Here is a 26,559-nt window from a genome sequence, read left to right as displayed (position 1 = left end):
TGTAGCTTTTCTTTTGCATGTACAGCAAGAAGACCCCACACTGAAGAGGAGAGTCCAGACAATATTGTGCCCAGTATGGGCCCAACTTGTCTGGATCCTGTCTCTCCCTCCTCCTACTACACTGGAATAAAATACAAACCTCTCTAGTCTAAAGAGGAAATTGCAGGATGGCCATGGGTGGAACATCCATCTGTACACGCTGGTTACTAATCTCCAGGTGGGGCCGGGAATTCTCCTGATATTACAAATGATTTCCAAACTACAAAGATCAATTCCCCTTGGAGAAAATATCACCTTTGAATAACTGGCTCTCAGAGTTAGCAAGACAGAGTTGGATGGACTACTTACTGGCCAGCCTCAATATAAGATGGATTGTCCATATGTTCTCAGTGAGAAGAACATTATTAGTTAGGTTTCTCTAAAACAGGGGTAGTCAACCTGTGGTCTTCCAGATGTCCATGGACTACAATTCCCATGTGCTCCTGCTAGCAAATGCTTTCAGGGGCTCATGGGAACTGTAGCCCATGGACATCTGGAGGACCACAGGTTGACTACCCCTGCTCTAAAAGACATCTTGCCCATAGCTACTATTCTCTGCAATGTGTAGTGTTAGACAAGTTTTAGGGCACATTCTCTGTTCATGCAAACCAACAATGGTTCACATGAATTGGCCGTGCAACTTAGAATATGCTCCAGAATCTTGTGCAATTGAATGAATTCCACAGCAGATGTTTACGTAGATGGCTGTGAAAAGTGTTCCTTGAACATACAAAGTTTGAAAGACACGACGTCTTATTTTTGACCCTGGTGAGATGTCCATGGAAACGGGTAATGGCAAGTGCTGGATGCCTTCTACCTATTTCCAAATCTTAAGTGATAAATTCAGTAGATTATCAACAAACATGTTGAAACCTATCAGGTTCATTTGTTGAGAGACATTAGTGGCTTGAAGGAATCGCTGCCTGTGGTATATGTGTCATCCCACTTTTGGCTCCGGTAAACGAGCATAGCAAGTTTTGCTTTGTCTAAAAACCCTGCAAAACCTATTTACCAGAGGCAACAGGAGGACAATGGAGTATCTTCACCATGAGCTCTTAGGCTGTTTCTACATGGAGATGATTCTCTGTGTAGCTACCACAATGAACCAGCAGCAATGGAGCATCCACATGGAGATTTACTCATACTTTCCTTGCTGCAGCCACTTTTAAGAAGTAATAGCTCTTTTTATTCTGCTCCGCAACTTCCTCTGAATATGGAGAGGCCAGGACAGAGGAGAGGAAGGTCCCTTAGAATTTGTTTTGTGAGAGACACTGGGAAAGTCAAGAATGAGCCTTTGTGAGACTCGGAGTCAGAACTATGTGGGCTCAGGCACTTGACAGGAAGAGCCCTCTCTCCTATCACCGGTGCTGCATTAAGAAAGTGAACATTTGGAGAAAATAGCAAACGATTGTGGAGAAGCACCCAAAAGCTTTTGGCCAGTTCCCCTACGGACTGAAGAACTTCCAAGGAGTCAGGAGACCATCTTGCAGGCTGATTCTGCACTGGTGGTGCCACTCTGGGGTGCTGCTGCAGAACTGCATGCTACACATCTTTCTGTTTATTATTCTTCAGGAAGGTGGGATTGCATGAGAACGCAATCCCGCCTTCCTGCAAAACATTTTAAAGACCCGATCTGTTCCACACTGCAAATTGGACTGGAGCGTTTTTTTGCCCCCTCCCAGCCTCTGTAGGGCAGGGAGGAACCAGGCTTGGAAGGCATGTCTCTTCCCATCCACACGGGCCTGTCCCATGGGACAGGCCCCATTGGCCCCTGCAGCACAAAAAAGGAATGCGGAAGAATCTCCATTTCCTTAGCAAGGGGCTACTGAGAACCCAATCTGTGCCAGGCCTGGGAGGCTCTTGCCTGGTGGACATCTCACGTGGATGCGCATCCATATGAGACCCCTCTCAGACTTTTCTGCCCATGCAGAATTGGCCTCAGCACAGCTTCCAGTGCTCCATCATGACACTTCCTTTCTCTCCCTTTCCCATTGCATTTCCAGACTTCTTTCTCTTGCTCATTCTGGAAAAAAAATATGATGGCTAAAACACTCCAGAATTTGCAGAACTTTTTTTTTAAAGCATTAAACCAGAGTTAATCAAATGTGGATTGATCAAACTTTCTGCAAACATTTTCTCAGAATTTTAATCTTTGGATTCTCAACATTCTGACTGCAGCTCCAGAAGCTTCAGGATGAGCCACATAGCAGGATGAAAATAACTGTTGCCTGACGTGTGTGTTTGCATTTAGTAAATCAACCTGTCCTCACTGCCTTTCCATTCTTGACGGAACGTGGGTGGGTTTTTCATCCAACCCTGGCTTCTGACAGTAATGCTACTTCTCTCTGATTTGCTTAAGGGGGGCACAGCCAAAGTCCTCATTTGGGGATCTAAAGCAATTCAGGATCCTTACATCTTACAGGGTTTACAGCTGTTAATCAGGAATTGACACACTTTCCTAATAATTTTTCCTTTATATATTGCACTGATATGAATCTCACAGAATATCCCAGTCCTCACTCACATCCCATGTAATTCTGCAGGTCCTCTGGAGGAGAGGGTTCTAGTGAACTTGGCCAACGATTTGTTGAATTATCTCTCTTTAGCACAAGATAGACCAACATTAGCACAAGATAGACATCCTAGTCTGATACCCTAACCCAGGGGTAGTCAAACTGCGGCCCTCCAGATGTCCATGGACTACAAATCACCATGTTTAGATAGTGCTGTGTGAAACAAGGATCATTTTGGAACATATGCTCTCTGTTCCAAAATGATCCTTGTTTCACACAGCACTATCTAAACATGGTGACTTGGATCCTATCAATGAATGGAACTAGCATACTGGGACTTAACTTGTTTACTGTTCAACTTCCCACTGTGTTATGATGAATGTCTTTTCTAGGAGTTGAGGGAATCTCACAGAGAGCATGGGGGCAAAGTGGACATCTGCAGTACAAGGGGAAATCAGCTGAAAATGTTCCCCTTTCCCAATGACAATAGTGCCCTTCTGTCAACTGAAGCAAGCTTATATTTTATACCTGAAATATCCTCAGCAAAGTGCCATTCTTAAAGTTATGGTGGTGCTGAAGTAGTGATTAAGGGACCGAACCTAGATTCTAGGGTAAAGGCAGTCCCTGCCTGTAACTCAAAACACTCGGCACTCAGGAACAGGTAAGTAATAGCCTTGCTTTATACTGATCTGTTAACCCATCTCTTACTGCCATTTTCCTGTTCTTGCTGTGGCATTGCTCTGCTGACTCATATTTAATCAGCGAGCCATTGCAAGCATAGTAGCGTCGATTGTTCTCCCATTCTGCGTTTGAGAACATAATTATCGAGCAAGGACACGGAGCCACTGTGCTCCTGTCTTTACTGAGTTTAGCATTAGTGTTTTTAGTCCCTTTCTCCAGGGCCAAATTGTTCCCATGAGACTCAACCCTGTTTCTGTGCTATCCTCTTAGCATCAGAAATGTACGCAGTATGCCTGCTCTCTGTCCCTAAGAGAGTTGAAGCATTCAGCTGGGTTGGGGTAGATCTATTTTTCCACTAGGAGGTGAACTGCTGGATGCTTCACAGTGGAGATTCACAAGGACAAAACAAAATTCACAGAACCAACCTTACCACAAAATCGCCATTTTGAACTTCAGATGTTCTGGCTGAAGTTCAATGCCCTTGCTTCCTAGCTCTATTTCTCCTTTTTTCTTTTAAAGGACACACTATGGGTTTCCCAGATACTATGAAGCCGATTAGAAAGTCACCCTTCTCTAGGAAAATGCTTTGAAGGCGGGATTGCAACAGGCATTCACCAGAATGTATTGGTATTTAAAGGCCAGACTAGACAATATGTTTGATAGCCATGGATTCCATCAGGGAATTGACATTCCCCCAAGTGTTTTGAATCCTATTTGGCTTGGGAGCACAGCACCAGGGGAGGAAGGAGAACAAGCTGCCCTGTTTACTCCATTATAACCCTTTTCTTGTGCCAATGCAGAAGGAGGAAGGAGGAAAGGGGAAAAAGTAGTGGCCAAACCCAGAATTGAACCAGGAACCTTTTCATAATGCTCCTTCCCTCACAGGCCCAACTTACTTTGTGAAAAATGTCTAAACTTAACAATCCAAGTATTTCCCTGAATCAAACCAGGGACCATTTCATCTTCAGCCTAATGCCCTCAGTCTGAGCTATTGACTGTGCTAAAGGTCAGACCAGAAATAATGAACTTCAGATTGCCTTACTGCCAAATAAGTCTAGTGACAAGACTCAGACCCCTGGCCCCCCAAAATAGAGAGAAAGCTTTCTTAAAAAAAATAAATTTTCAAGATGGGGACACTAAGGGGAAGAACCCTGCGTAAAAATGGCTACCGGACTCTAAACCCAGCTTGAAGAACCTCTTCTTACAATTAAAAAAACACACGCCCTACATAAAACTCACCAATAAAGAGAGACCAAATATGCCCCCCAACACCACCTCAGTGCTATAAGACTATCTGTTTTTTTTCATTGGTAAAACACATAATCATAAGTAAGCTGTACGTGCAGAAAGGGTCCTTAATACCCAGGTCTTTCTTTGCAGTTGCTATGTCCATTCCAAAACTGCTACTGGATCAAAACTGTGTAGACAGAATGCCCACAGATTTTGTAAAGGAAATCCTTGGTTAACCAGAAGAGACCACAAATAAGAGGTGGGGAAGCTTAACAAGGTGAACACTGAATAGAGATGTATGTGGCTTTTGTGTGAGGACAGCTTCTATAAGAGGGTCAAGAAACAGAACACAAACCAAGGATTGGGGGGGGGGGGAAGCGGAGAAAGGGAAAATAGAGCAATCGGCAAGAGCCAAGATGTTTTCAGGTGCAGGGGCACGGAACTGGCATTTCAGACACAATGAATCCGCAAGAACATGTATGCACAAAAATTACACCAAATATTTTGCAATTAATTCAGTAGTGAGGGTTATAACTGCATAGTAACCAAACTAAATTCCTCACTGTGGAAATCTAGCTCTTTCTTGCAAGAAATGATGCAAATTTACAAATGCTTACACTTGCAATATATATATTAAAAAAAAAAAGATTTGAAATCTATATATTTACAAGACGGGAAAATTCCTGTTAAGGACAAAGTTGGTTAGAAGGAATCAGAGCAGCATGAAGGGAGGTAGAGATCAGGAAACTAATGGAAACAGGCTATGAAAAAAAGCAGAAAACTTGGCATAGTAGCCATTGGAAGCCCCATTAGCGGTGCAATTCTATGCAGTTACTCCAACCTAAACCCATCGATTTCAGCGAGTTTATACTTTAATTATTAGAAAAAAAAGAGCTGGTTTCAATACTCCACTTTTCACTAGTCTCAAAGTAGTGAAAAGGAGTTTCAAAGTGGCTCACAATCGCCTTCTCTTCCTCTGTCCACAATAGAAACCCTGTGAGGTAGCTGTGGCTAAGAGACCTCTAAGAAAACTGCTCTGTGACAAGAGCTGTAACAGGACTGTGACTAGCCCATGGTCACCCAGCTGGCTGCACGTGGAAGAACAGGCAATCAAACCTGGCTCACCAGATTTAGAAGCCTTGCTCTCAACCATTACACCAAGCTGCTTCTCTACTGCCTAGGATTGGATTGTAAGAATCCCTTCCACACTTCCAATTTTTAATGTGCATGTCAGGTACAAAGACATTTGATAGGTGTGGTATCACCTCAGACTCCAGAGCCAGATGCTTATTAACCTGCCTCCCTCCTTGGTAAACAGAGCAAAGGAGACGAAAATATCAAAGCTAAATGTCCCACTGCCACACAGCTGTCTATCATCCTTCCCAAAGTTTTCTAAGACAAAACTTTTGAAGCAATAACCATCCAAGCAGATCAATTTGTCCTACCAAAAGTTCATTGAACACCTTCGCTTTAACAGTGCAGTGAGATTCAAAGTAGGGAAAAATACTTACCTGCTGTTGAATTTCTCAGGATGTTTTTCCCTCATCATATGGAATCTGTGAGCAATCGATGCATCCTGTAATGAAAAAGAAATTGGGGGTAGGGGACAAAATAACTAAGCCCCCCTTAAACACTGGAAAGAGCCTTGCAAACATTTTGAGCAAGCCTCCCCCAACATACAAATGTCAGATCCAGAAGTTGCAAACTTTACACGTTGCATTCCCTAAAGTGGAGTCCTGAAGCTGGACTTTTATACCTCTTAAGGTGGGCCGGATGACAGGACCGGGGTGTATATTTTTTGTGATATGGTTACAGATGAAAGATACAGCTCCTTTCCAGACATGACCAACTTACTTTGTGAACTTTTAAAATGTTAATATTGTTTTTTTTAAAGCCTCTGTTAAGTGCTCCCTCACTGCTCTTCATACACTTGACACCCAAACTACCCTTTCACCTACAATGCACTGCCTTATTTTAATTTGAAGATGCAGTACCTCTCTCTTTTAATGGAGAACATTTAAAAAAAGAATCTGTCCCCAATCCTTCAAGATATGGGATTTCAAAGCAGCTCTTTCTGAGTGCTTGGTACAGGAGGTATATGTTTGTATGTGTGCATATAAATAAGATTCACTTGTATTCACTGCTTCCTGGTCCACTAGCAAGATGATACATTAACTACCATGAAATACATTCCTGACAATGGAGAAAAGGGGGAGGATTACTTTTATCTATGCCAAAACTATGAGAAGCTGCAATCTGAACTTGCACAGATACAAAAAAAAGTTCTAAAGCTACACGTGTTGCACCTCATCTGATAAACAAGAAGTTATGAATCCATGTGTATTCTACAATTTCCCCCATGCTTCATAATTTTTATTGCAAAATGCAGTTGAAGAAAGCCATCTAACAGAATCTTCAAGTCTTTCAAAGAACCAGTATCTTCTCCAAATTATATATGATAAGCATGCCCAGACAACCAAAGAAGTCACACAAATATCTTTTAAAAACAACAACACAAGAGGCTCTTAGAAAACAACACAGAACGTGCCAAGCAATCCCATACAAATGCCATATTGTGCACTAATCTTTGGACAAGCTAGTCTTTAGACAAGCATGTTATTTCCCAAATTCTGTCATGAACCGAGAGCCAGGCTGGCTGTATTTGTGCAGACATAATGCTCAAATAGATTTTGAAATGACCCCATAACGGAGCATGGTCAGAAATAGTAATACAGGGTGCCTCTCTTGCCATGCCTGGGTTTGGAGAGCTTTTGGAACGTGCTTTACTCCATCCAGGGATTAACAGGCTGTTCGTCACCCACAAGTCAGCTACGGGCTAGAGAGGCGTTGCTAGGCAGGGCCTTCACAAGTCCATGGCCTGTAATCCAAAACTTCCTGTTAATGATATAGTTGCTGGCCCACACTTATTCACAGCCCAAAAATAAAGGGAGAAAAGATTGGAAGCAGCATGTGGCAGCCTAGACTGGAAGAGGTAAAACAGCCTGTCATCATCAACAACAGTATTGAGAAGACACCCTGTCAGTGCTGGAACCCATAATACTTAAGTCTGTTGCCCTGTAAGTATCCTGCAATGTGCACAATCAATCCGTGGACATGGATAGGGTTCCCAGGTATCCCCTGGCCACCAGCAGGGCATGGAAGAGTAGGGTTGCCCCATGCAGGCTACACCCTGGTTGAAAAATTCCTGGATACCTGAGGATGGAGCCTGGGCAGGACAGGGACCTCAGTGGGGTACGATGCCCCAGAGTTTACCCCCCAAAGCCCCCGTGTTCTCCAGGGTAACAGATCGCTGTAGTCTGGACATGAGCTTTAAATCTGGGGGATCCGCAGGTCCCACCTGGAGACTACCATGCCTAGACAGGGTGTCTCCAATTGTGCTAAAACAATCTTCCTTAAAGAGCTGAAAAATGTTCAAATAACTATTTAAAGTTATTTAAGGAGCTATGGAATCTGAAACCTGAACATATCAACTATAGCCATTTCTAATACATGTTGCTCTTGACTGTAACACATTTACGACAATCATCAATCATGTATAAATGGAATCTTAATATAACAAGGGATCATATTTAAACAAATGCTCTCATGTTATTATCAGCTGTTTCCTCTCGCCATCTCAAAACACTAAGCTAGTCAGCTGTTGTGAGAGGGCTTTCTTTTCAGCAGCCCCCAAACTCAGGTAAAGTGATACGTTTTAGTGGACCGGTTTCCAACACTGCAGGAGTACGGAAGCCTTTAAATTTACACAGGCCTCTTAACTGGGCACAATGGAAAGGGGGTTACATTTTAGCTACTGAGACAGTCTCACTGCATCAAGCAAGCATATCTGTTTGTGCTAGGGTTGCCAGCTCTGGGTTGGGAAATACCTGGAGATTTTCAGTGTGGAGCCAGGAGTGAGCAGGTTTTTGGGGTAGGGAAGGACCTCCGTGGAGTATAAGGCTATGGAGTCCACCCTCCAAAGATGCCATTTCCTCCAGGGGATGAACGATAATTCTGGGGGATCCCCAGATCCCACCTGGAGGTTGGCATCCCAACTTAGTGCAGGCATGACCATGCTAATGTAGTTAACCTTCAGGCCCATTGTTGGGCCATTACATTCTGCCTCGCACACCAGGGACATGGCAAATGGAATTTGAAATGGTTTGAATCTAAATCAGGGTGCCACTTACCACGGACGGAAGCTTAGGAGGGCAATTCCATTCCTGATTCCTGCTAGTCCACACAGACTGACAGGACTGGCAGGGGGCAAAGAATGACTGTTATGCTAGTGATGGGAAGTCCAACACAAAGTTCATTTTCAAAAATCCTTCCTGTTCCATCCCTCTGATTGGGGTGATTTAGGGAAGCGCCCGGTGAGAGAGTTCTGGGCCAGGCTGATGCAGAGCTGTCCCATGGCACACTTGCTTGTTTAATCTAGAGCCACCTGACAATCTTTTATCAATTTGGCACTAAATCAAAAATGGTTTCGCTGATGGTTACTAATGAATATTTTAAGTGGGAGGCAAAATTCTCCTAGGTGCCACATGTGAGCTCAGTATGTTGCAACGATCACACATACTAATGGCTGATTTTAAGGCTGGATACGGTGCTGCGGTGGAACCCTAGGCTGATAACCATCAGAGGTGTGGTTAAAACAGAATAACCACTCCACTGACTGAAAGTAAGACAACTGCTTCCTTGCAGCATCACATTCCTCTCAATGAGGCAGGGAATTGCAGACATTTTATCCTGCCTATCAAATCTTTGGCTCAGTTAAACTGTTTATGAATCATAAACCTGTGTCTATGGAACGGTCTAGACAGGCAGTGGAAGGCGTTGAGGTTGCAGAGTGCTGTGTTGGCATTGTGGACTCAGACTGGAACCCATTTTTCATTAAATAAAAAGTGAGGGATTATATTTCTCAAGTTAATTGCCCTGGAAATGGAAACTAGCTCAGTGTGTGAGTGTCTAAGTTTAGAACCTTTCTCCCTCATGTGCCAATTTTTAACTTGCAGGTAGTTTTCATATGGGAGGGAAGGCAGTGTAGTGAAGCCAGACCTTGTTATATTTTGGAAGCTAAGCAGGGTCGATGCTTAGAAGGAAGGGCATCAAGGAAGACTCTGCAGAGGAAGTCTACCTCTGCTTAATCACTTGCTTTGAAGGCCCCTTGCTGGGGTTGCTATAAGTTGGCTGTGACTTTAGGTCATTTTGTGGACACACCCCTTTTTGGACATGGTAGTTTTTTTTCTGACCACTTCAGAATTCTATCTTCTTACCCAGTTGCATGTACTGGGTAAGGGCAGGCCTTATATCACGTTAGACTTCAGCTGGGCAAACTACCTGATGGAATGCTCCTTCTCCATACCCCCACTCAAAATATCCTAGTCAGGAAGATATTCCATCTTGTTCTGCTCCTGAAGACCATGAACACATGACTTTTTAAAGGCCAGCTGGCTAGGTCATATGAGCTTTCTGAAAGTCAACTGGCTACCTGACTAAGGTTCATTATCTCTATAGAAGCCACAACAGCATGATTTGGAAATACTCAGCTAAGATCTCCACCAAGAAATACCATAACCATTTTTGCTTAAGGAATTCACCCCAGCACAGCTTCTCATTGCTTGCTGGTTTTAGTGCTGCTTCCACATGACATTGGCAGTGACCCACAGCTGTGCAGGAGTTGGCACGAGTTTTTGTCCAGTTTACTCTACATTGAGGGGAATTGCCAAAAAAACTATTTCCCTTTCTTGTCTCACTGCAAATTGGTGTGCAAACAGGGGCAAGCCCATCTGAAGGGAGAAACATGCAATAGTATTGGTAGTGTTTTGCCTGCCCTCGCACCCACCTTCCCCTTTCCATTTCTAGTTCAAATATTTTTTAAAAAATGGTGTGGACTGCATTGCTATGAGATCACGAAGCAATGTGCCCTCAATACAAATAAAATGTTATCTTCATGGTGTACAGTAATGTTGAGATCAAGCAGCTAAAACACATTCCTGCTTGTGTTTTCTGGCAGTGAGGTATGAATGGGAAAAGAACTGTATGTGTGTGTGATGAAGCAGCCCTCTCCCTATATTAGCTTGGTGTCTGTGCTCTGTGTTTTAAATCTTTATTATGAACACACAATCATCAGGGTCCAGTTACCATGGCCAGCCTATCACAAATTTACGCAAACGTAAAGAGAGACCATTATACAAAATATCCTGAAAAGGGATCTAAGGAAATGTTTTATTGTTGTTGCGTGATCACGTAGCAACGCAGAAGTGAATTGTTTTTTAAATGTCTTACTGCTGTGGCATTTCCTCATAGCAATGCGGAAATGTATTTTAAAAAATAATTTTGGGTTGGGGGGGATGGAAGTTTGAGTCCCCAAAACAACAACTGTGAAGGGATTGGTGTCTTGCACTGATTGACAACCTGGGGAGCGAGGGGAGAAGTGTGGTTATCCACGCTTTAGGCTCCCCTGCCACCTCGTCAGGAAGGCAAAAGCCGCAGTGAGGTAGTGGGATAAGACAGGAGGGGTCTCCTATCAGGAAGCATGCAAGTGCACGGTTTCCTATTGTGTGTTTGCAAGCAGAAGGCGGTGTGCATTTTACACCTCTTTGCGGAAATGGTCCCTACATTCTCAAAATCCCGACTTCTAAGCCCTGATTAGTGATGGGCAGCACAAAATATGTGATAATTCAGAATTCAGAATAAGGACTGAAATTGCTTTATCTTCTTACAAGGAGAAATGACTACACTAAAAATAATACTTACTGGTGCAGAAGACAGACTTCTCAAATCAAATGAAGTCTGCAGAAAAAGCTCCCACGGGGATCTAAAGAGCCATCACAACCCTCAAACAATCTTCATTCCCAACTGCAAACAGGCTTTCAGCTAAGATGAGCATTTTACTGTGGGCACATAAAAAGAAAGTGCACCCTCAGGGCACAAATGTGAGTTGGTTGAAGGGACTGCTCATTGTGTACATGCATGGCACCATTACCCCTGGTAAACAGACCCAGTGGGTCTCCAAAGTACTTTGACCCTAGGCAGCAGTGGGGCAAACGAAACTGGTGTATACATCACAGGAAATAATGCTTCTATTAATTCCAACTTTCCCTCTTAACACTGCAATTGTTTTGCCCCCAGGCAGCCTAACTTTGACTAACAAAGTTTGCTTAACAATGCATTCTGACATTTCCGTGATATATGGAGGACACAGAGTGGAAGACCACAGGAACGAGATCAATACATATCACTCACCACCCCTATGGAAAAATAATTGTTGATGATGCTGTACGGGACGGGGTCACCATTCTCCTCTTTGTCATTGGGGATCACGTCAATTTGCCACCGGTCGAGCATGATCTCTGTGCTGTGCTCAATGTCTTTCAGGACTTTTATTAAGTTGCCTCCTTCATAACCTTGTGAGGGACAACAAGAGATGGCACACACTGAGGAATGGAATACCAGTGCCAAGCAATGAATGGTAATGGTTTAGGGTAGATACAAAACATCTAAACAACTCAATAAAAGCCTGTAGACATACAAATACACATAACAATGCAGCCAAGGAGGAAGGCCAGTTTGACCCTTTATGCACAGTAGTAGCTACTCCATGCTGCCACCGTGCCATTGCGGTGGGGCAGGATGCCCCGCTGTTCCCTGTGAACACACAGGGGCGGGGCGTGTGGGGCTGCCCCGGTGTAGCGCGCTCACACGCACTTTGCGCCAGGGCCAGCAAGGTAAGCGGCAGCGGCCAGTGGGGGGGGGGAGATGGGGAGGGGCCGGGGGGAGGGGGGGCTGGGCCCCCTCCACACTCTTTGGCGGGGGCAGGGGGATGCCCCTGCCAGCTACGTGGCTCTGTGGAACATATAGGGACATCCGAGGTCGGGCCAGGCAGGCTGAAAGGTTTGCGTTGGCAATTATGCACAGCGCCGGCCCGCTGCAGCCCCTGCAGGTGCCCACAGCATCCAGGAAGCTGCGGAGGTTCCCGTGTTTCCCTAACGCAGGCCTTCCATGGCCCTGGGCCGGGCTGGGCCCTGGATGGCGGTGACGTCGGGCATAATTGGGGATTTTCCCTAAAGCCCTGTCGCCGCCACTTCGGACATTCTGGCCCTTGCATAATGGGTCTTAGTTGCTGAGGGAACAAACAAACAAGCCTTTCAGTGCCATGACAAAAAAGACCCTTTCTCAGGTTTCCACCCATCTAGCCTCAGATGAAGCAGAACCTCGAAAGACAACCACAGTGGCTGAGAATGTCCATACAGGAGAAGGGAACCATTCAGGTATGCTGCCCACAAGCCATGTGGAGTTTTAAAAGTCAATGCCAGGGAATATGGTCAGCAGCTGTGGTGGCTACAAGCCTGTTAATGCGCTGGGCTCAGGGGCAGTGAACAGAAAACTCTGCAGAGCAGGCATTGTTGTTGGTTGGGTAAGACTGTTGGGTGCAAGATTTTTTGGTGCCTGCTGTGAAGAGTCCTGATTCAGTGTAATGACAGATCAAGAGCTGCCAGTGATGAGCAGGCTCTTTTAGAACAATGGATGTACAAGCATGTGACTTGAAAGGCAGCTGGCAGGTTTCAGCAGCACTTGCAACTGATGGCAGGAAGGATCAGTAGGAAGGTATGGAGTGAGGCTATGTCGAATGATCCTTCAGTACTAAACCAGTGTAAATATCTTACCTCCTCCCCAACGGAGACAGCGAGCAAGGTCGTTTCCTGTCCCGAGGGGCAGAATAGCTACAGCAGGGTGCTTTGGTAAGTTTATCTTATCTGCAAAAAAGAATTCGGAATCAGAGGTAACAACAAGCTGCTGAAATGGTCTTTCGTATATTTGCCATGTAAAGGGGAAACCGAAAGGGATAGCAAAAAGCTTCGAGATTTCCAGGATGGGGAGGGGGGAGGGGGTGAGAGAAATGATGACGCTTGTCTTTATTGGCAATGGGTAGAAAAACATCAAGGAGCAGAGTAGGCAAGGAGAAGACGCGGCAAACGCCAAGAAAGACAGCATACGTTGAGGACCAGGCAACTGGATTCCACCCATTCATCATGTTTCTATGCCTGAAAGAGCTACTTGAATTATCACCCCTTATGGCTGGAAGCCACTGGGGAATGCCATTTCTGAGCCCCAGAGAGAAATTTAGAAGAGGAAAGAAGAACTGTTTTTTTATACCCTGCTTTTCACTAACCGAAGGAGTCCCAAAATAGCTTACAAACCCCTTTCCCTTCTTCTCCCCATAACCCTGCAAAATAGCTGGGGCTGAAAGAGCTCCGACAGAACTGCTCTGTGAGAACAGTCCTAAGAGAACTGTGATTAGCCCCAGGTCACCAAGCTGGCTGCCTATAGAGGAATGGGGAATCAGCCCCAGTTCTCCAGATTAGAATCCTCCACTCTTAACCACTATACCACGCTGGCTCTCAGGAGACTTAAAGGGGCAACTGAGCTACTTTCCACAGGATTCACCCTCCTCATTCCAAAATTTAAGAAAACAATTTTTTTTATAGTGTGTTATTTCAGTATAAGTTATTTGGATCCTATGGGTGTGTCCTGAGAGGGTGTTTCCCTTTCTCCCCTCTAGCAGCCCTCCCATTTGCACAAGTAGTAAGGAGATGGTTTTGCCCCATTCCTCCTCCCCACCTGCAGCCACATTTCATGGCAGCCTTTCACGCGGCTCCCTGGACCCTCAGCAGAGGGTTTCTGGGCTTGTGGGGAGCTGCTGGGGGGGGGGGGAGGAGAATGAGGAAGACCTTTTTGCACAAGCTCCTTCTACTCACACAACTGTAGGATCCAACTCTGTAATTTTCTGTCCCTGCCCAGTGGCTTCAGGCATTTCAGTAGCTGGGGGCAATTCAGATTGGGACCCTGACATGTAGCGGAATAGGGCTTAGACTCTCTCCCTGTTTGGGATGTCACATGCATCCCATCAATACACATGGAACCCCAAAGGGGCAGATAGCTGCTCACTGAGGCCAGTTCAGGTCAGGAAAACAGATCTGCCTCCCTCTCTCTGGGCACCAGTGCCCTTGCGAAGCATAGAACTCCAGAACACATATCTCCAAACCACCTGCAGACATTCCTTGGGAAAATGTTGTGTGGCCCTGAGAGGGCCTCTGTACAAATTCCAAGCAAGTATACAAGATCACGTTCACAAAATGGTATGGTACATTTGAACAACTTGTGGAAACTCACCTTGCAAGGGGGAATGAGCAGAGCCCTGACATTTTTCAGGTTACCACACAAACTTAACAGACTGTCACAGGTGCCTATAATTGGCTGCATTCCCAACAATGAATTAATTAAGGTTATTAATGGCTTTCCTGGAACAACACATTTTTCCAAGAACAAAATGCACCTCCTTTGTTCAGAATATACTTCCCTGATAATAAAAGAGAATCTGGGCAAGACATAAGTGGATTACGTACTAGAAGAAGAAGAGTTGGTTTTTATACCCTGCTTTTCACTACCTGAAGGAGATTCAAAGCAGCTTACAATTGCCTTCCCTTTCTCTCCCCACAACAGGCAGACTAAAAGGAATGAGAGTAGGAGTCAATATATATTTCATTTGCTCCACCCCAAAACTCCATAGAGTGGCTTTTGCTAGCAGGCCTGCTTCCGCCAAAAACTCTGGTGGGCTGCCTCATCTATGTTTGTACTGCTAACAATAAAACAACATTTTGACATATCCTAGTGAATCTACATACTCTTAAAACCTAATTTGTTCCTGGCCTCAGAGACATCCCAAACATTTAGATTATCAGAAACTCAGATAAACTGAACTATCTACGGTTTGATGGAGAGAGGCATGTTGTGAAGCTAGATATTTAAGAGCTGTAGGAAACAGACATGAATAAGAAAAGTTTTGTCAAATCTTTATTAGTTGGATCCAGGCTCAATTTTCAAGGGTGGGATAGAAGTTTCCTGCTTCCCTCCTCCCACTGCAGCCCACCGATCTCCACAAAAAATTATACCCAGGTCTGGGGGTAAGAAACCCTGAGGGATGACATAAGGAGGGGTGTCTGCACTGGGAAAGGGTCATCAATGGAAATCACAAATAGTCTAGATCCAACCCAAGACCTAAAATCTCTTTGGATTTTAGTTTACCTATGCAGTCCAGGATCCATCCAACAGTCCCATCCCCTCCACAAGCCAGAATCCGAAAGTCGGAAGCATCGCGGAAAAAATTTAATCTAGGATAAAGTGGAAGGAAAAGAAAGGACAGCTTGTTAGAACTGGCTGTTTATTATAAATGAGAAAGAATGCCAAACAGGGACTGCTGTTTATAGAACATTAGGATGGTGCACAAATGTGAAGGTGAAGAATGACATGTTAACTCAGGTCTCGCACATTCTTAAGATTACAATAGAATTATTAAATACACAACAAGCTATGATGAGCAGGGCAACTATTCATGGCTCGTTCCGGAGAACTGGAGAACTAGCATGGCATAGTGGGTAGAGTGTTGGGCTAGGATCTGAGGGCCTTTTCGCACAGGGATCTTTGTTGCAAATTGTTTGCGGAATGAAAAATCGCCATTTAAAATAGTGGAATTCGTCGTTATGCATACCTGCCTTTGTAGTGGAATCAGTTGCGTTTTTTAGCGTTTCCCACAGGCTTCCGGTCTCGGCAGAAATCGCTAGAAAGGAAGCGCTATTGCCAAGCTCGTCCCGCCCCTGGCCGTCAAGCAGCCAATGGGCAGCCGTTAGCATGCTCCCAAACAGCCCCTTTCCCTTTAAGAAAGGTTTAAAAAAAAAAAAAACGACCCATAGCAACGAATCTAGGTAGATTCGTTGCTACGGAGAGACCCATCCAGCTGCCTAATGTGAGCTGTCGTTTGATTGTATGATCGTTTGCACGCTGCCTCGAGTGATAAAAAAAAAATCCCTCCCCCCTCTCACGGGCCCGATTTTCGGCTGAATTTATTTGTAAAAAATAAAGGGACTTTATTTCAGCAAACGGGCTTTTCAGTGGTTTGTGCTTAGTGACTAAAGATGAAGGACTGAAGCCAGGGAAGCCTCTAAACAGAAAGAGGCTCGCCGGTGCGTTTATCCCCGCTCGCTCGGAGAAAAAAAAATGGCGATCGCTTCGCCGGAAGTTTGGAGGAGAGAGCCAGGGGGAGGGACTTTGAAGAACCAGCAACAATGGTAACGCACAGGTCTTTAGCGCTACTGTTGCAGATTGGTTGCAGGAGTGTATCGCTATCCGGAGGGTGAATCCACTTTTCTGGATTCCCCTGAAAGCGCCACAACGAAGCGCTTTTTGCTGATTGGTTTCAGGATTGTTGCAGATTGTCTACGACGTCGTGGGTTATGGCAAATTAGTAGCGTTTCCAAATAGCAACCATTGTGCTACTTTGAAGCCGTGCGAAATGGCCCTGAATTTTCACCTTGTGATAGAAGCATTAGGTAACTTTGGGCCAGTCACACTCTCTTAGGCTAACTACTTCACATTGTTTCAAGGATACAATGGTGGAGAGGAGGGCCTGTAGAGAACCAGAACCCAGAGTTTACTGCATTTAGACAGACACAGGAAGTATCATAAACTGCTGCATTAAAATGTTTAACAACTGATAGCAGATGAAGTTCTTTTAAGGCATGTTAATATGCCCCTGTGCAGAGGAAGCGATAAAGGGAAATGTGAAAGAAAATGATAGCAAAATGGAAATAGGAAAGGGAATAGGATGGCACAGAGAATATCAGGGAGAATATCAAACATATGCAAGATAGGTGTGGCCCACATGTTGAACACTGAACTTCAATACCCAGGAATGGGTCCCCCTCGGTCCAGGTTGTAAACTTGTCTGGGGTTGAGTAGATAATGGAATTTCCGATGGACCCTGGTGAGTAAGAAAAACGAAAAGTAATGGCGCCTAAGAATGAGAACCAAGGCAAGTATTACTCCTTCCTCAAGGCCAGCTGCTATTCTTCTCCCCACTCCCCCCCCTCACTTAAACTTACTCCAGGCAGATCCATTAACATAGCAAGTATTAAACCACCTACTTGCCTGTCAGCATTAATCTTCCAAATGTGAGATGAACACTGAATTCTACTGAGTCACCCAAATGCCTTTAGTGCAGAGACATAGGCCTATTAAGCATGCCCAGCTGACTGCAGAGAATCTGAGCAGTCAGACTTTAGCTTGACTTTGGATTCTGTGCCTGCTCTATGCAACATTCTTTTTTCCTCTGGTGCATTTATTGTGCAGCTACAACCAAAATATGCAGATTTTCTTAACTGGGGTGGGACCGTCACTTGTGACATGTGAAGGGTGTAGGCAAAAGGTTTTTAAAATGTCTTCAATTGCCCTATTGCAACAATAGAGTTGCACCAAGGAAGCACCTTCCATTTAAACCCTCCTGCTTCCGTTCCTTGAATGACAGGGAACACAAAGGAACAGGCACAGTTTTTTAAAAACCCTGAAGCTGACCAAACCATTTTTGAAACTGTCTAGAGCAGCTGCAAGGCTCCTTTTTCTTACTCCCATCTCTAGTGCGTTCTCTGTTGTTTTATCAGCCACTGTGAATGGAAAAGAGTCACCCCCTTCACTCCCCCTTCATTGCTGGTCTTTCTCCCCCCTCCCCCTTTCAGAGCTTGCAAAGAGGCTTCTTGGAGAGCTGTTAGAGAAGCACATTCCCCCCTCATCATGTCTTCCCTCACCCACAGCAATCTGAGACTTGCAATAGTCTAATAATGCAGGACTCGTGCTGCTTGTAAGAATTTTAAAAAAATGGAAAACAATGAGGGGGGAAATAATCAATGGAGCTTGCACACTGAGTGACCATTGGAAGGTGCAGAGTGGGGAGAATGACCTTGATGTGGTTGGTGAAGTGACCTTTGAGGGATCCGAGGGAAATGAAACAAGAGAAAAATTGGCACAAAACCACTCTCAGAAAACCCAGGAAACAGCAAGTGGACAGCAGACTGAGTACTTATGGGGGAAATCACTGCAGATTGAAAAAGAAAACCTGACAGAGATGCATGGAAAACACCCATGCACAATAGGCCATAGAGATCTGTCTTTTCAAAGGTCATAGCGGAACATCTGAGGCTGACAAATGGTCAACATTCTTGCACGATGATAATGAAAGACCTGCTATTGTTAGATACTGTTACTTCAAACATGATTTCTTTGGTGGTGGAGAGTAGGGTTAAGTTGTGGCCAGCATATGGTGACACATGACCCTTTCAAGGCAAGAGACATTCAGAGGTGGTTTGCCGCTATCGGCCTTTGTGCAGCAACCCTGGACTACCTTAGTGGACTCCCATCCAAATGCTAGTCAGGGTGGCCCTGCTTAGCTTCCCGCGTGTGCATGTAAAGTGCTGTCAAGCCGCAGGCGACTTATGGTGGCCCCAGCAAAGGGACTTCAAAGCATTTGAGATAAAGAGGTAGTTTGCCACTGCTGGCCTCTGTGTAGCAAATGGAGATATTAAGGTATTTGCCTAAGTGGTGGTGGGCTGAGGAGAGAGAGCCTGGGAGATTAGAGATCAGAGGTGGGACCTTTTCCAGGGTTCTTTCAGCTTTCAACTCCTGCTCCCCTCACCATTGCCTTGATATAGAAAGGTTTGGAAAGGTTGACAATACTATTGTGGTTGCCTAGCAAACCCAACTTAAATGGACTCCGGTGAATGGCAGAGGACAGGAAGGCCTGGAGGATCATTGTCCATGGGGTCACGATGCGTCGGACACGACTTTGCACCTAACAACAACAACAAAGCAAACCCAACAGCCACAGCAAGTTCAGAGGCTTTCTTTTATTAAATCTATAGGAATCGTTTCTGTTATTTTGGGGAGTTTTAATCACCTGGGGGCTGTTTTTTTTTTTTAAAGATTTTAGATTTTTCTGCAATCCTGGGACTTCTTTCAGATTTGTAGAGACACCCCCCCCCACACACACACACACACAGAGTCTGTCCCTAATTCACTTTTTTGGTTCTATCAATCCTATCCTCTATGGTATGGATTGGAAATAGTTTTCATAATGATAGCTATATGCTTAGTGTTGTACTTTGTATTATTTTCTGAGCCACACTTCAATATTTTTTGGTTTATTTGCATAACTTTTTGCATAACTGTCTTAATTGTTAATTTTTTGCATTTATGTTTGTTTATTTCTGTCTTATCTGCAAATCTGCTAGTAAATAAATATACTAAAAAAGAAAACAGAGGTTGCATTTGGATAGACTTTTACCACGGTATACAGCCCATGTCATCCTAGCCCTGCAGTGTCTATTTCTTCAGAATTACTGCTGCTAAGGATGCCAATATATGTTTGGTGATATAATGGGAATTATGTAATAGATACCTGTGACAATCTTATACCCACCTTAGAAATTATAATTGCAATAGCAATAAACATGACGTGCAGGGATACTGTGATATCTTTTTTGCAGATGCTTTGGGCTGCAATCCTAAAGACATTATCTTGGGAGTAAGGCCCCTTGAGCAAAATGGAGCACACATCTGAATAAACCTGCTCAGAATGGCTCCCTCTATCACTTGCAACAATAATGATTTATTTGTTGCACTATGTCTAGATTTCTTAGGAAGGTGCAATTTCTACATAGAAAAAGGGAACATACCTTTCCCCTTGTCGTCCACCACTCTTAGGGTTCACAAACACCAGCAGTGGATGTGTTCCAGGCTTAGGGGTAATCTGGAAAGCAAAAACAAACCAAACAAGAAGCCTTCTTGTATTGCATACAAAACATCATTCATGCAGAACGGGGGAGAATTAGTCATGCAGCATTGCTACAGAGGAAACAAGACAAGCAACTGGCAATGTGTTAAGTCTGTAGAAAAGAGTGCCATGGGGGGGGGGATTCTGCAGATAGATGGGAGCCACCTACTTGGTGCATGATCCTTGACCTCACCCTTTCTGTATCTTGTCCTGCAGGTAAGAAGCCCAAGACTACTATATGTGCTGACTACTATATGTGCTGACTCATTAAGTCCTCTGACTTAATGAGTTTTTAAGCCAGGCATACAGTAAGGTAAAGGTAAAGGTATCCCCTGTGCAAGCACCGGGTCATATCTGACCCTTGGGGTGACGCCCTCTAGCGTTTCCATGGCAGACTCAATACGGGGTGGTTTGCCAGTGCCTTCCCCAGTCATTACTGTTTACCCTCCTAGCAAGCTGGGTACTCATTTTACTGACCTCAGAAGGATGGAAGGCTGAGTCAACCTTGAGCCGGCTACTGGGATTGAACTCCCAGCCTCATGGGCAGAGCTTCAGACTGCATGTCTGCTGCCTTACCACTCTGCGCCACAATAGGCATACAGTAGGAACAGTAAAAGAATACATGTACAATACAAAGACATTACTCTAGTTCAGTCAAATCTTTGCAATCATTGGTATTTTCTATATTTTCTAGAAAACTGGTCTTCTAAATATTTTTCTAGAAAATGAGAGAAGATGGAAGGAGACATTTAGGGAACACTAGCATTAATCTCTTATGATGCACAATTCAACACAATTTTACTGTAGTTCAGAGTGTACCCTGGGATAGCCTTCCCAGGGAGCCTAAGAGACCCACACCTATTGCCATCTTCCCTCTGGCAGGCCTTTCTGTACAACTGACCTGCAGCCCATGTCCATCCACTGTCATAGTGTTGTATCTGAAGGTCTGGTTTGGATCATCGGGGGTTGTACTGGATGGTGATTCACTGTCAGATCTTCTTGGGTGAGATTGCCTGTCCTTTGGAATAGAACATATTGCATAAGGAGTTCCAAACATGCATGATGGCCAGCACATACAAAGGAGTGGGAAAGTCACAGAAAAAGAAAAGGAGGACCATTTAAATGCACTGATGTAGAAGAAGACTATTTGAAAATATCATGGAACACCAGGAGCAAGTGCTATCTCACACGTGCTGTCAGAATGCTAATATGATAAACCATCAATAAAGGATTTCGTAAAGTTTGAATGATTCATATTATTATGGTGACATTGCAACAGATGGCACTGAAGTCCTCAAGACATCACTCTAAAAATGTTGATGAACAGATGGCTCCAATGTGCAACCAGTTTCTGGCTTCCTAGTTTAATTTTGTTCAAAAATCCACAATCTTGTTCAAGAATCCATAGTCTCCAAAACTAACGATCCATGGGAAGCTGATCCACTTACCCTAAAATATAGCCCTTTAACCATTAAAAATGCTTCTTAGCTATGTTAGGACATCTTAATTAGTGATGAATTTAACAGATTGATAACAGCCATCTCAGCGAGCAAAGTAAATTTCAGAAAACCAAAATGGCTATTATGAATCTTGATGATGCTTAACAAAGCTAGTCAGAATAAATTAGTGGTTCATGGTTTTAGAAGACCAGTTTTCTTAATAGATTGAACATCCCAGTAATGAAGCATGCATTATGCATGCCAAATAAGACTCACCAGAACCACAGGACAGATGTGGGAAGGCAATAAGATATGGTCCTTGAGTTGCCCACCATCACACTCTGGTTTCACATGAGAGGCACATTTGTTGTGAAGCTGCAAGAGGAAAGACAGCAGGGTCTGAGCATGAGTTGGGGATATTATTTATTAGGGAAGATTGGGAAGCTGAACGCATGAAGCTGCCATACATAGAACAAGACCACTGGTCCCTCAGATTCAGTATTGTCGACTCACTGGCAGAGGTTCTACAGAGTCTCAGGTAGAGGTCTCTTATACCACCTACTACCTGATCCTTTACCTTGAGATGTTGAGGATTGAATCCAAAAACTTCTCAATGCCAAGCAGGCGCTCTACCAATGAGCCACGACCTCTCCTAAGTTCAAACAGCCCAGGAGCAAGCCAAACTGAGCAGCCTAATCACTGGGAATCAGTTGTAATTCCAGAAGTCCAGATCCACCTGGAGGTTGACAACGTTATGTGCAGTTATAGGAAGGCAGCACTTCAGCGCTACACTTGTAGAAGTGTACATTAATCAGACTTCATGCTTTTTTGAAACAAACAAAGCATTTTACTTCAGTATATGCCCATGCAAACAATACATGCCCAGAAAATGGTCTAAAAGGCACATGATGCAGTCCTGATTCTGCAGCTAAGGAGATCTGGCCTTGTGAACTGCTTAACAGGAGATTTCAGCCTTGGAATCACCCTGAACTCGCTGAAGAAACAGCAGAAAACTAGGGTCTTCTGGAACCTTGCAGGACCCCACAGGCATCCACCCTTCAAGTAGGACCAGAACTTCCACGAAACAGTGCCTCCCAATCCCAGACCAGAAAGGTGTTCCAGAAGGATATGATGACTGATGGTACCAAAATCCATCGAGAGGTCCAGGAGAATCAACAGGGTCACACTCCCTCTATCTCCTGCAGCAGGTCATACACCAATGGGCAACCAAGGCTATTTCAGTCCTGTAACCAGGCCTGAACCCAGATTGGAAAGAATCAAAAAATCTGCTTCATTCAAGAATGCCTTGAGTTCTTCAGCCACTAGCTGTTTATTACTCTATTTGAGTTATTAAAATCTTTTGGGCTCAGTGGATGCACCATGGCGTCTTTCAAGATGGGGCAACTATCCTCTCTCTCAAAGAGTCACAAACTACCTCTCAACCCAGTTAGTCCCCCCCCAAAAAAGGGTTATACAAGCAGGTCATAGACCTCAAACTTCCACATACTCTGTCTACATCCTCAGAATGAATATATTGAAAAGTATCTCCAAAGAGCTGGCCAGGTCAACTGCTGAACCTGCCACTGCTAATGTCAAGTCCAAATTGGTATGGATGTGAGAAATTTTATTTACAATGTACTGGGCAAAATGGTCACAGTGGGACACCAAGGAGGGCACCCCCCTCCTGCAAGCAAGATCCCAACTGGTCTTTGACCACTTGGAACAGCTCTGCTGGCTGACAGTTTGCAGATGCAATGGTGGCAGAAAAGTAATTTTTCTTTGTCACCTTTACCACCATGGAGAATGCTTTAAAATGAGCTTTAGAACGTGTTTTATTGGATTTGTCCTGAATCTTCTTTCACTGTTGATCTAGCCATCTTTGTCTTCTCTTTGCCTGCAGCCTCTCAGTAAATCAAGGGCCTACCTGAGCACATGAGAGAAAACACCTGGGAGTAACTGTGCCAACCTCATTCCAGAGGTCAACCAGGGCATTGACTTGAGCACCAACCATACCAACAGATAATTTCCCACTGAAGTGTCAGAAAACAGATCCCTCATAACTACAGCCTGCTGCTATAGAACTTAAGAAGAGCCCTCTTAGATCAAGCCAAGGATCCACCCAGTCAGGTGATCCTGAAAGATCCACAATCAGGGCATGGACACCGTCTCTCCATGCTATCCCACCCCCCAGAATTGGTGTTCAGAGTTATTGTCCTTCTGAACAGGGTGGTTCAACCTACTCATCATAGGCAATAGACACTGCTGGATCTATTCCCCATGAATGTATCTAATCCCCTTTCCAAGCTAGACTAACAGTCATCAGTGATCATTATGTCATATTGTAATTAATTCCTCGAGTTAATTACTTGATGACTTATCTTCAGGCTTGACAAACCCCCTCTTCCTGTGCTTGACATTTTACTCTGTGAAGTCAATTGACATATCCAACCAAACGCATGGCAGGGATATTCCAGCCTACTCAAATTCTTCGTTTAGAGCTATAAGAAAGAGAACCATCTCCAGGAAGTCAAAAACAAGGCATTTTGTGTACCATAATGGGGCTCATGGAAAGGCAGTTCCTGTGATCACCATGACAGTGATGCATCACACCATTGGACTGGGGAAAGCTCCTCCGATGAAGCCAAAATATCTCACCCCCCAATATGTTGATTTCACATAATCTTCCTTATTTCTTGTAAATAACAGGAATGTCATGCCATAATTGCTGGACTGCTGCACAAAACGCACTGGCAGGGTGCTGTATTTGTTCCTGAGCTCACAAACCCTCTTCATGCCATTAGGAAAGCATATTCTTGTTCCACGCTTTCTCAATGACACTCTGTGTGATGATCATTTTCATGCCATTTCCCCCTCTCTAGGAATGGAGTGCCGGCCTTATTTCTCATTTGTTCAGAGCATGCTGTGATCATTACCAACACAGGTGAGTCTTGGCCTGCTGCCCTGGGAAGTGAGTTGCCATGGACAATTTAGCCTTCTGACATCCTTTGTAAAAGTATCACCACACTCTCTTCACATACTCACTGTGATTTGGCACCATACGCAATGTAGTCCAGTAATGCCCTGATAACACTTGATGCTTTTATGACACCGGTCACACTTGGCTGGGGAGTTTCCCTCAATCCACGTGTGCTGCATCACCTAGAAAGGCAGGCAAGATGATGAGAAAGAAACCCAGGTGCTAAATGGTACACTGAAAGCAAAAAGCAGCATAGAAATTGTCCTGAAAAAGCTGTGTTTTTGATCTGTTAGGTCTTTCAATACAACTCCTGCTATTGGCTGCTACTTTGGCCAAATGATTTTGTCACATCTTTGATCATCAGGCTAGATTTATGACAGAAGCATCACCTTATCTAAGGTACTTAATCATGCTACTGATGGCTATGGTGGGAATGGCAAATACTTTCACACTGAGTTTGAGGAGCCCAGACCAAAAGAACATCACGAATCCAAGAACCTTCTGACAGAAACTGGCCCAATGATTCTTGGCTGCCAAAATGATGCTCTTGTGCACCTACTTGCAGACCCTTCACTTTAGACTCACTTCAGGTGAGTTCAAGAGCCAGCACTTGTCCTCAGGCTGGCATTTGTGAGCTAAACTAGAAGTGCAACACGATGATAAAACAGTTAGGTACAAAATGCAGGTACATTTTTTGCATTATTCTAAGTACTTCTATGGCTTACATCAGGGGTAGTCAAACTGTGGCCCTCCAGATGTCCATGGACTACAATTCCCAGAAGCCCCTGCCAGCGAATGCTGGCAGGGGCTCCTGGGAATTGTAGTCCATGGACATCTGGAGGGCCACAGTTTGACTACCCCTGGCTTACATCTTACAGATGTCTTAGAGCTGATGGAGGATTATCAACATATAAATACAAACATGCCTCACTTACATTGGTATTTCTCTTGGATTTCACATAGGTGCTGATACAGGGGGCAATCTCTTTGGATACACATCTTTCATGGACAGTGTATTTACAAACTGCAGAGAAAAGGAAGAGAGAGAAGCAACAGCTATAAGTCCACCCTGAACCTATACACACAAAAGCTACAGCCATTTGGCAAGACTGGCTATAAAACCTATAATAAAAATCATATTTCTGAAGGCAGTAATTGACTATCTTAATCCTTGGGTTAATGATATGAGTAATGTCTAGTCCACAGGTTCATGAAAGTTTCATGAAAGCCTGGTTGAGAAACCCTGAGTTAGAGTATCAGACTAAGATCTGAGAGACACAGGTTTGAATCCCCTCTCTGCAACAATCTCAGCCAAACTCCTCAGACGGTTGTAATGCAGATTAAATCAAGGAGAGAAGACCAACATAAGCCTCTTTGGGTACCCATCAGGGTGAAAGGTGAGATAACTGAATGAAATAAACATGAGTCTGGTTTTACCATTAAGTCATGCGCCCGTCTCTTAGAGAAGTTTTTACTGATGCGAGTCCAAGTAAGAGTGCTTAGGTCAGAATCACTTTCTAAGATCCTAATCAGATATGATATTACCCTGGCATACTTACAGGGGCCTTCAGTGTATGTCCATTTATGCAAAAACATCTTCATATTATCACTAGGCATGTGACAAAAAAAAAAAAAATTCAGACCGTTTTGGATTTGGCCCCGAATCATTTCCGGTCAAAACTGAAGTACCTGAAACACCCTTCCCTGGCTCAGATTCAGCCAAATCCAAAGTGATTTGGTGCCTTTAAAGTCAATGAGAAATTTCCCCTTTATGTCTATTATATGGTCTGGCAGGGGGGGGGGGAGGGGGATAGGAGGTAGAGGCACCAAATTTGCAGCATAGCTGCAGGAGCCTCTCCTCAAAAGACCCCCCCAAGTTTCAAAAGGATTGGACCAGGAGGTTCGATGGGGGCACCCTATTTGTGTGCTTATAGAATTTGACCCACTGGTCCAATTGTTTTTAAATTTGGGTGTTCTTTTGAGGAGAGGATCCTGCAGTTATGGTGCAAATTTGGTGCA

The 26,559-nt window shown here is 44.3% G+C and overlaps 1 protein-coding gene across 6 annotated transcripts in view; it reads right to left on the bottom strand.

Moving 5' to 3' along the window:
• DGKG (diacylglycerol kinase gamma) overlaps positions 1 to 26,559 on the bottom strand; it is a 177,953-nt gene that overhangs the window by 31,363 nt on the left and 120,031 nt on the right. For all 6 annotated transcript variants that reach the window (XM_077349160.1, XM_077349164.1, XM_077349161.1 and 3 more), the window contains 10 exons: positions 25,476 to 25,564; positions 24,606 to 24,722; positions 21,840 to 21,938; positions 21,026 to 21,142; positions 20,027 to 20,100; positions 17,209 to 17,283; positions 15,552 to 15,637; positions 13,133 to 13,222; positions 11,712 to 11,872; positions 5,975 to 6,039 (listed from right to left, as the gene is read on the bottom strand). In XM_077349160.1, coding sequence (XP_077205275.1) covers positions 5,975 to 6,039; positions 11,712 to 11,872; positions 13,133 to 13,222; positions 15,552 to 15,637; positions 17,209 to 17,283; positions 20,027 to 20,100; positions 21,026 to 21,142; positions 21,840 to 21,938; positions 24,606 to 24,722; positions 25,476 to 25,564 — 973 coding nt within the window. The remainder of the gene's footprint in view (positions 1 to 5,974; positions 6,040 to 11,711; positions 11,873 to 13,132; positions 13,223 to 15,551; positions 15,638 to 17,208; positions 17,284 to 20,026; positions 20,101 to 21,025; positions 21,143 to 21,839; positions 21,939 to 24,605; positions 24,723 to 25,475; positions 25,565 to 26,559) is intronic.

This window comes from Paroedura picta, chromosome 8, assembly GCF_049243985.1.
Source record: "Paroedura picta isolate Pp20150507F chromosome 8, Ppicta_v3.0, whole genome shotgun sequence".
Lineage (NCBI taxonomy): Eukaryota > Metazoa > Chordata > Lepidosauria > Squamata > Gekkonidae > Paroedura > Paroedura picta.
Note: the sequence above shows the minus strand (reverse complement) of the source record. Positions and strands in the feature narration are given on the sequence as shown.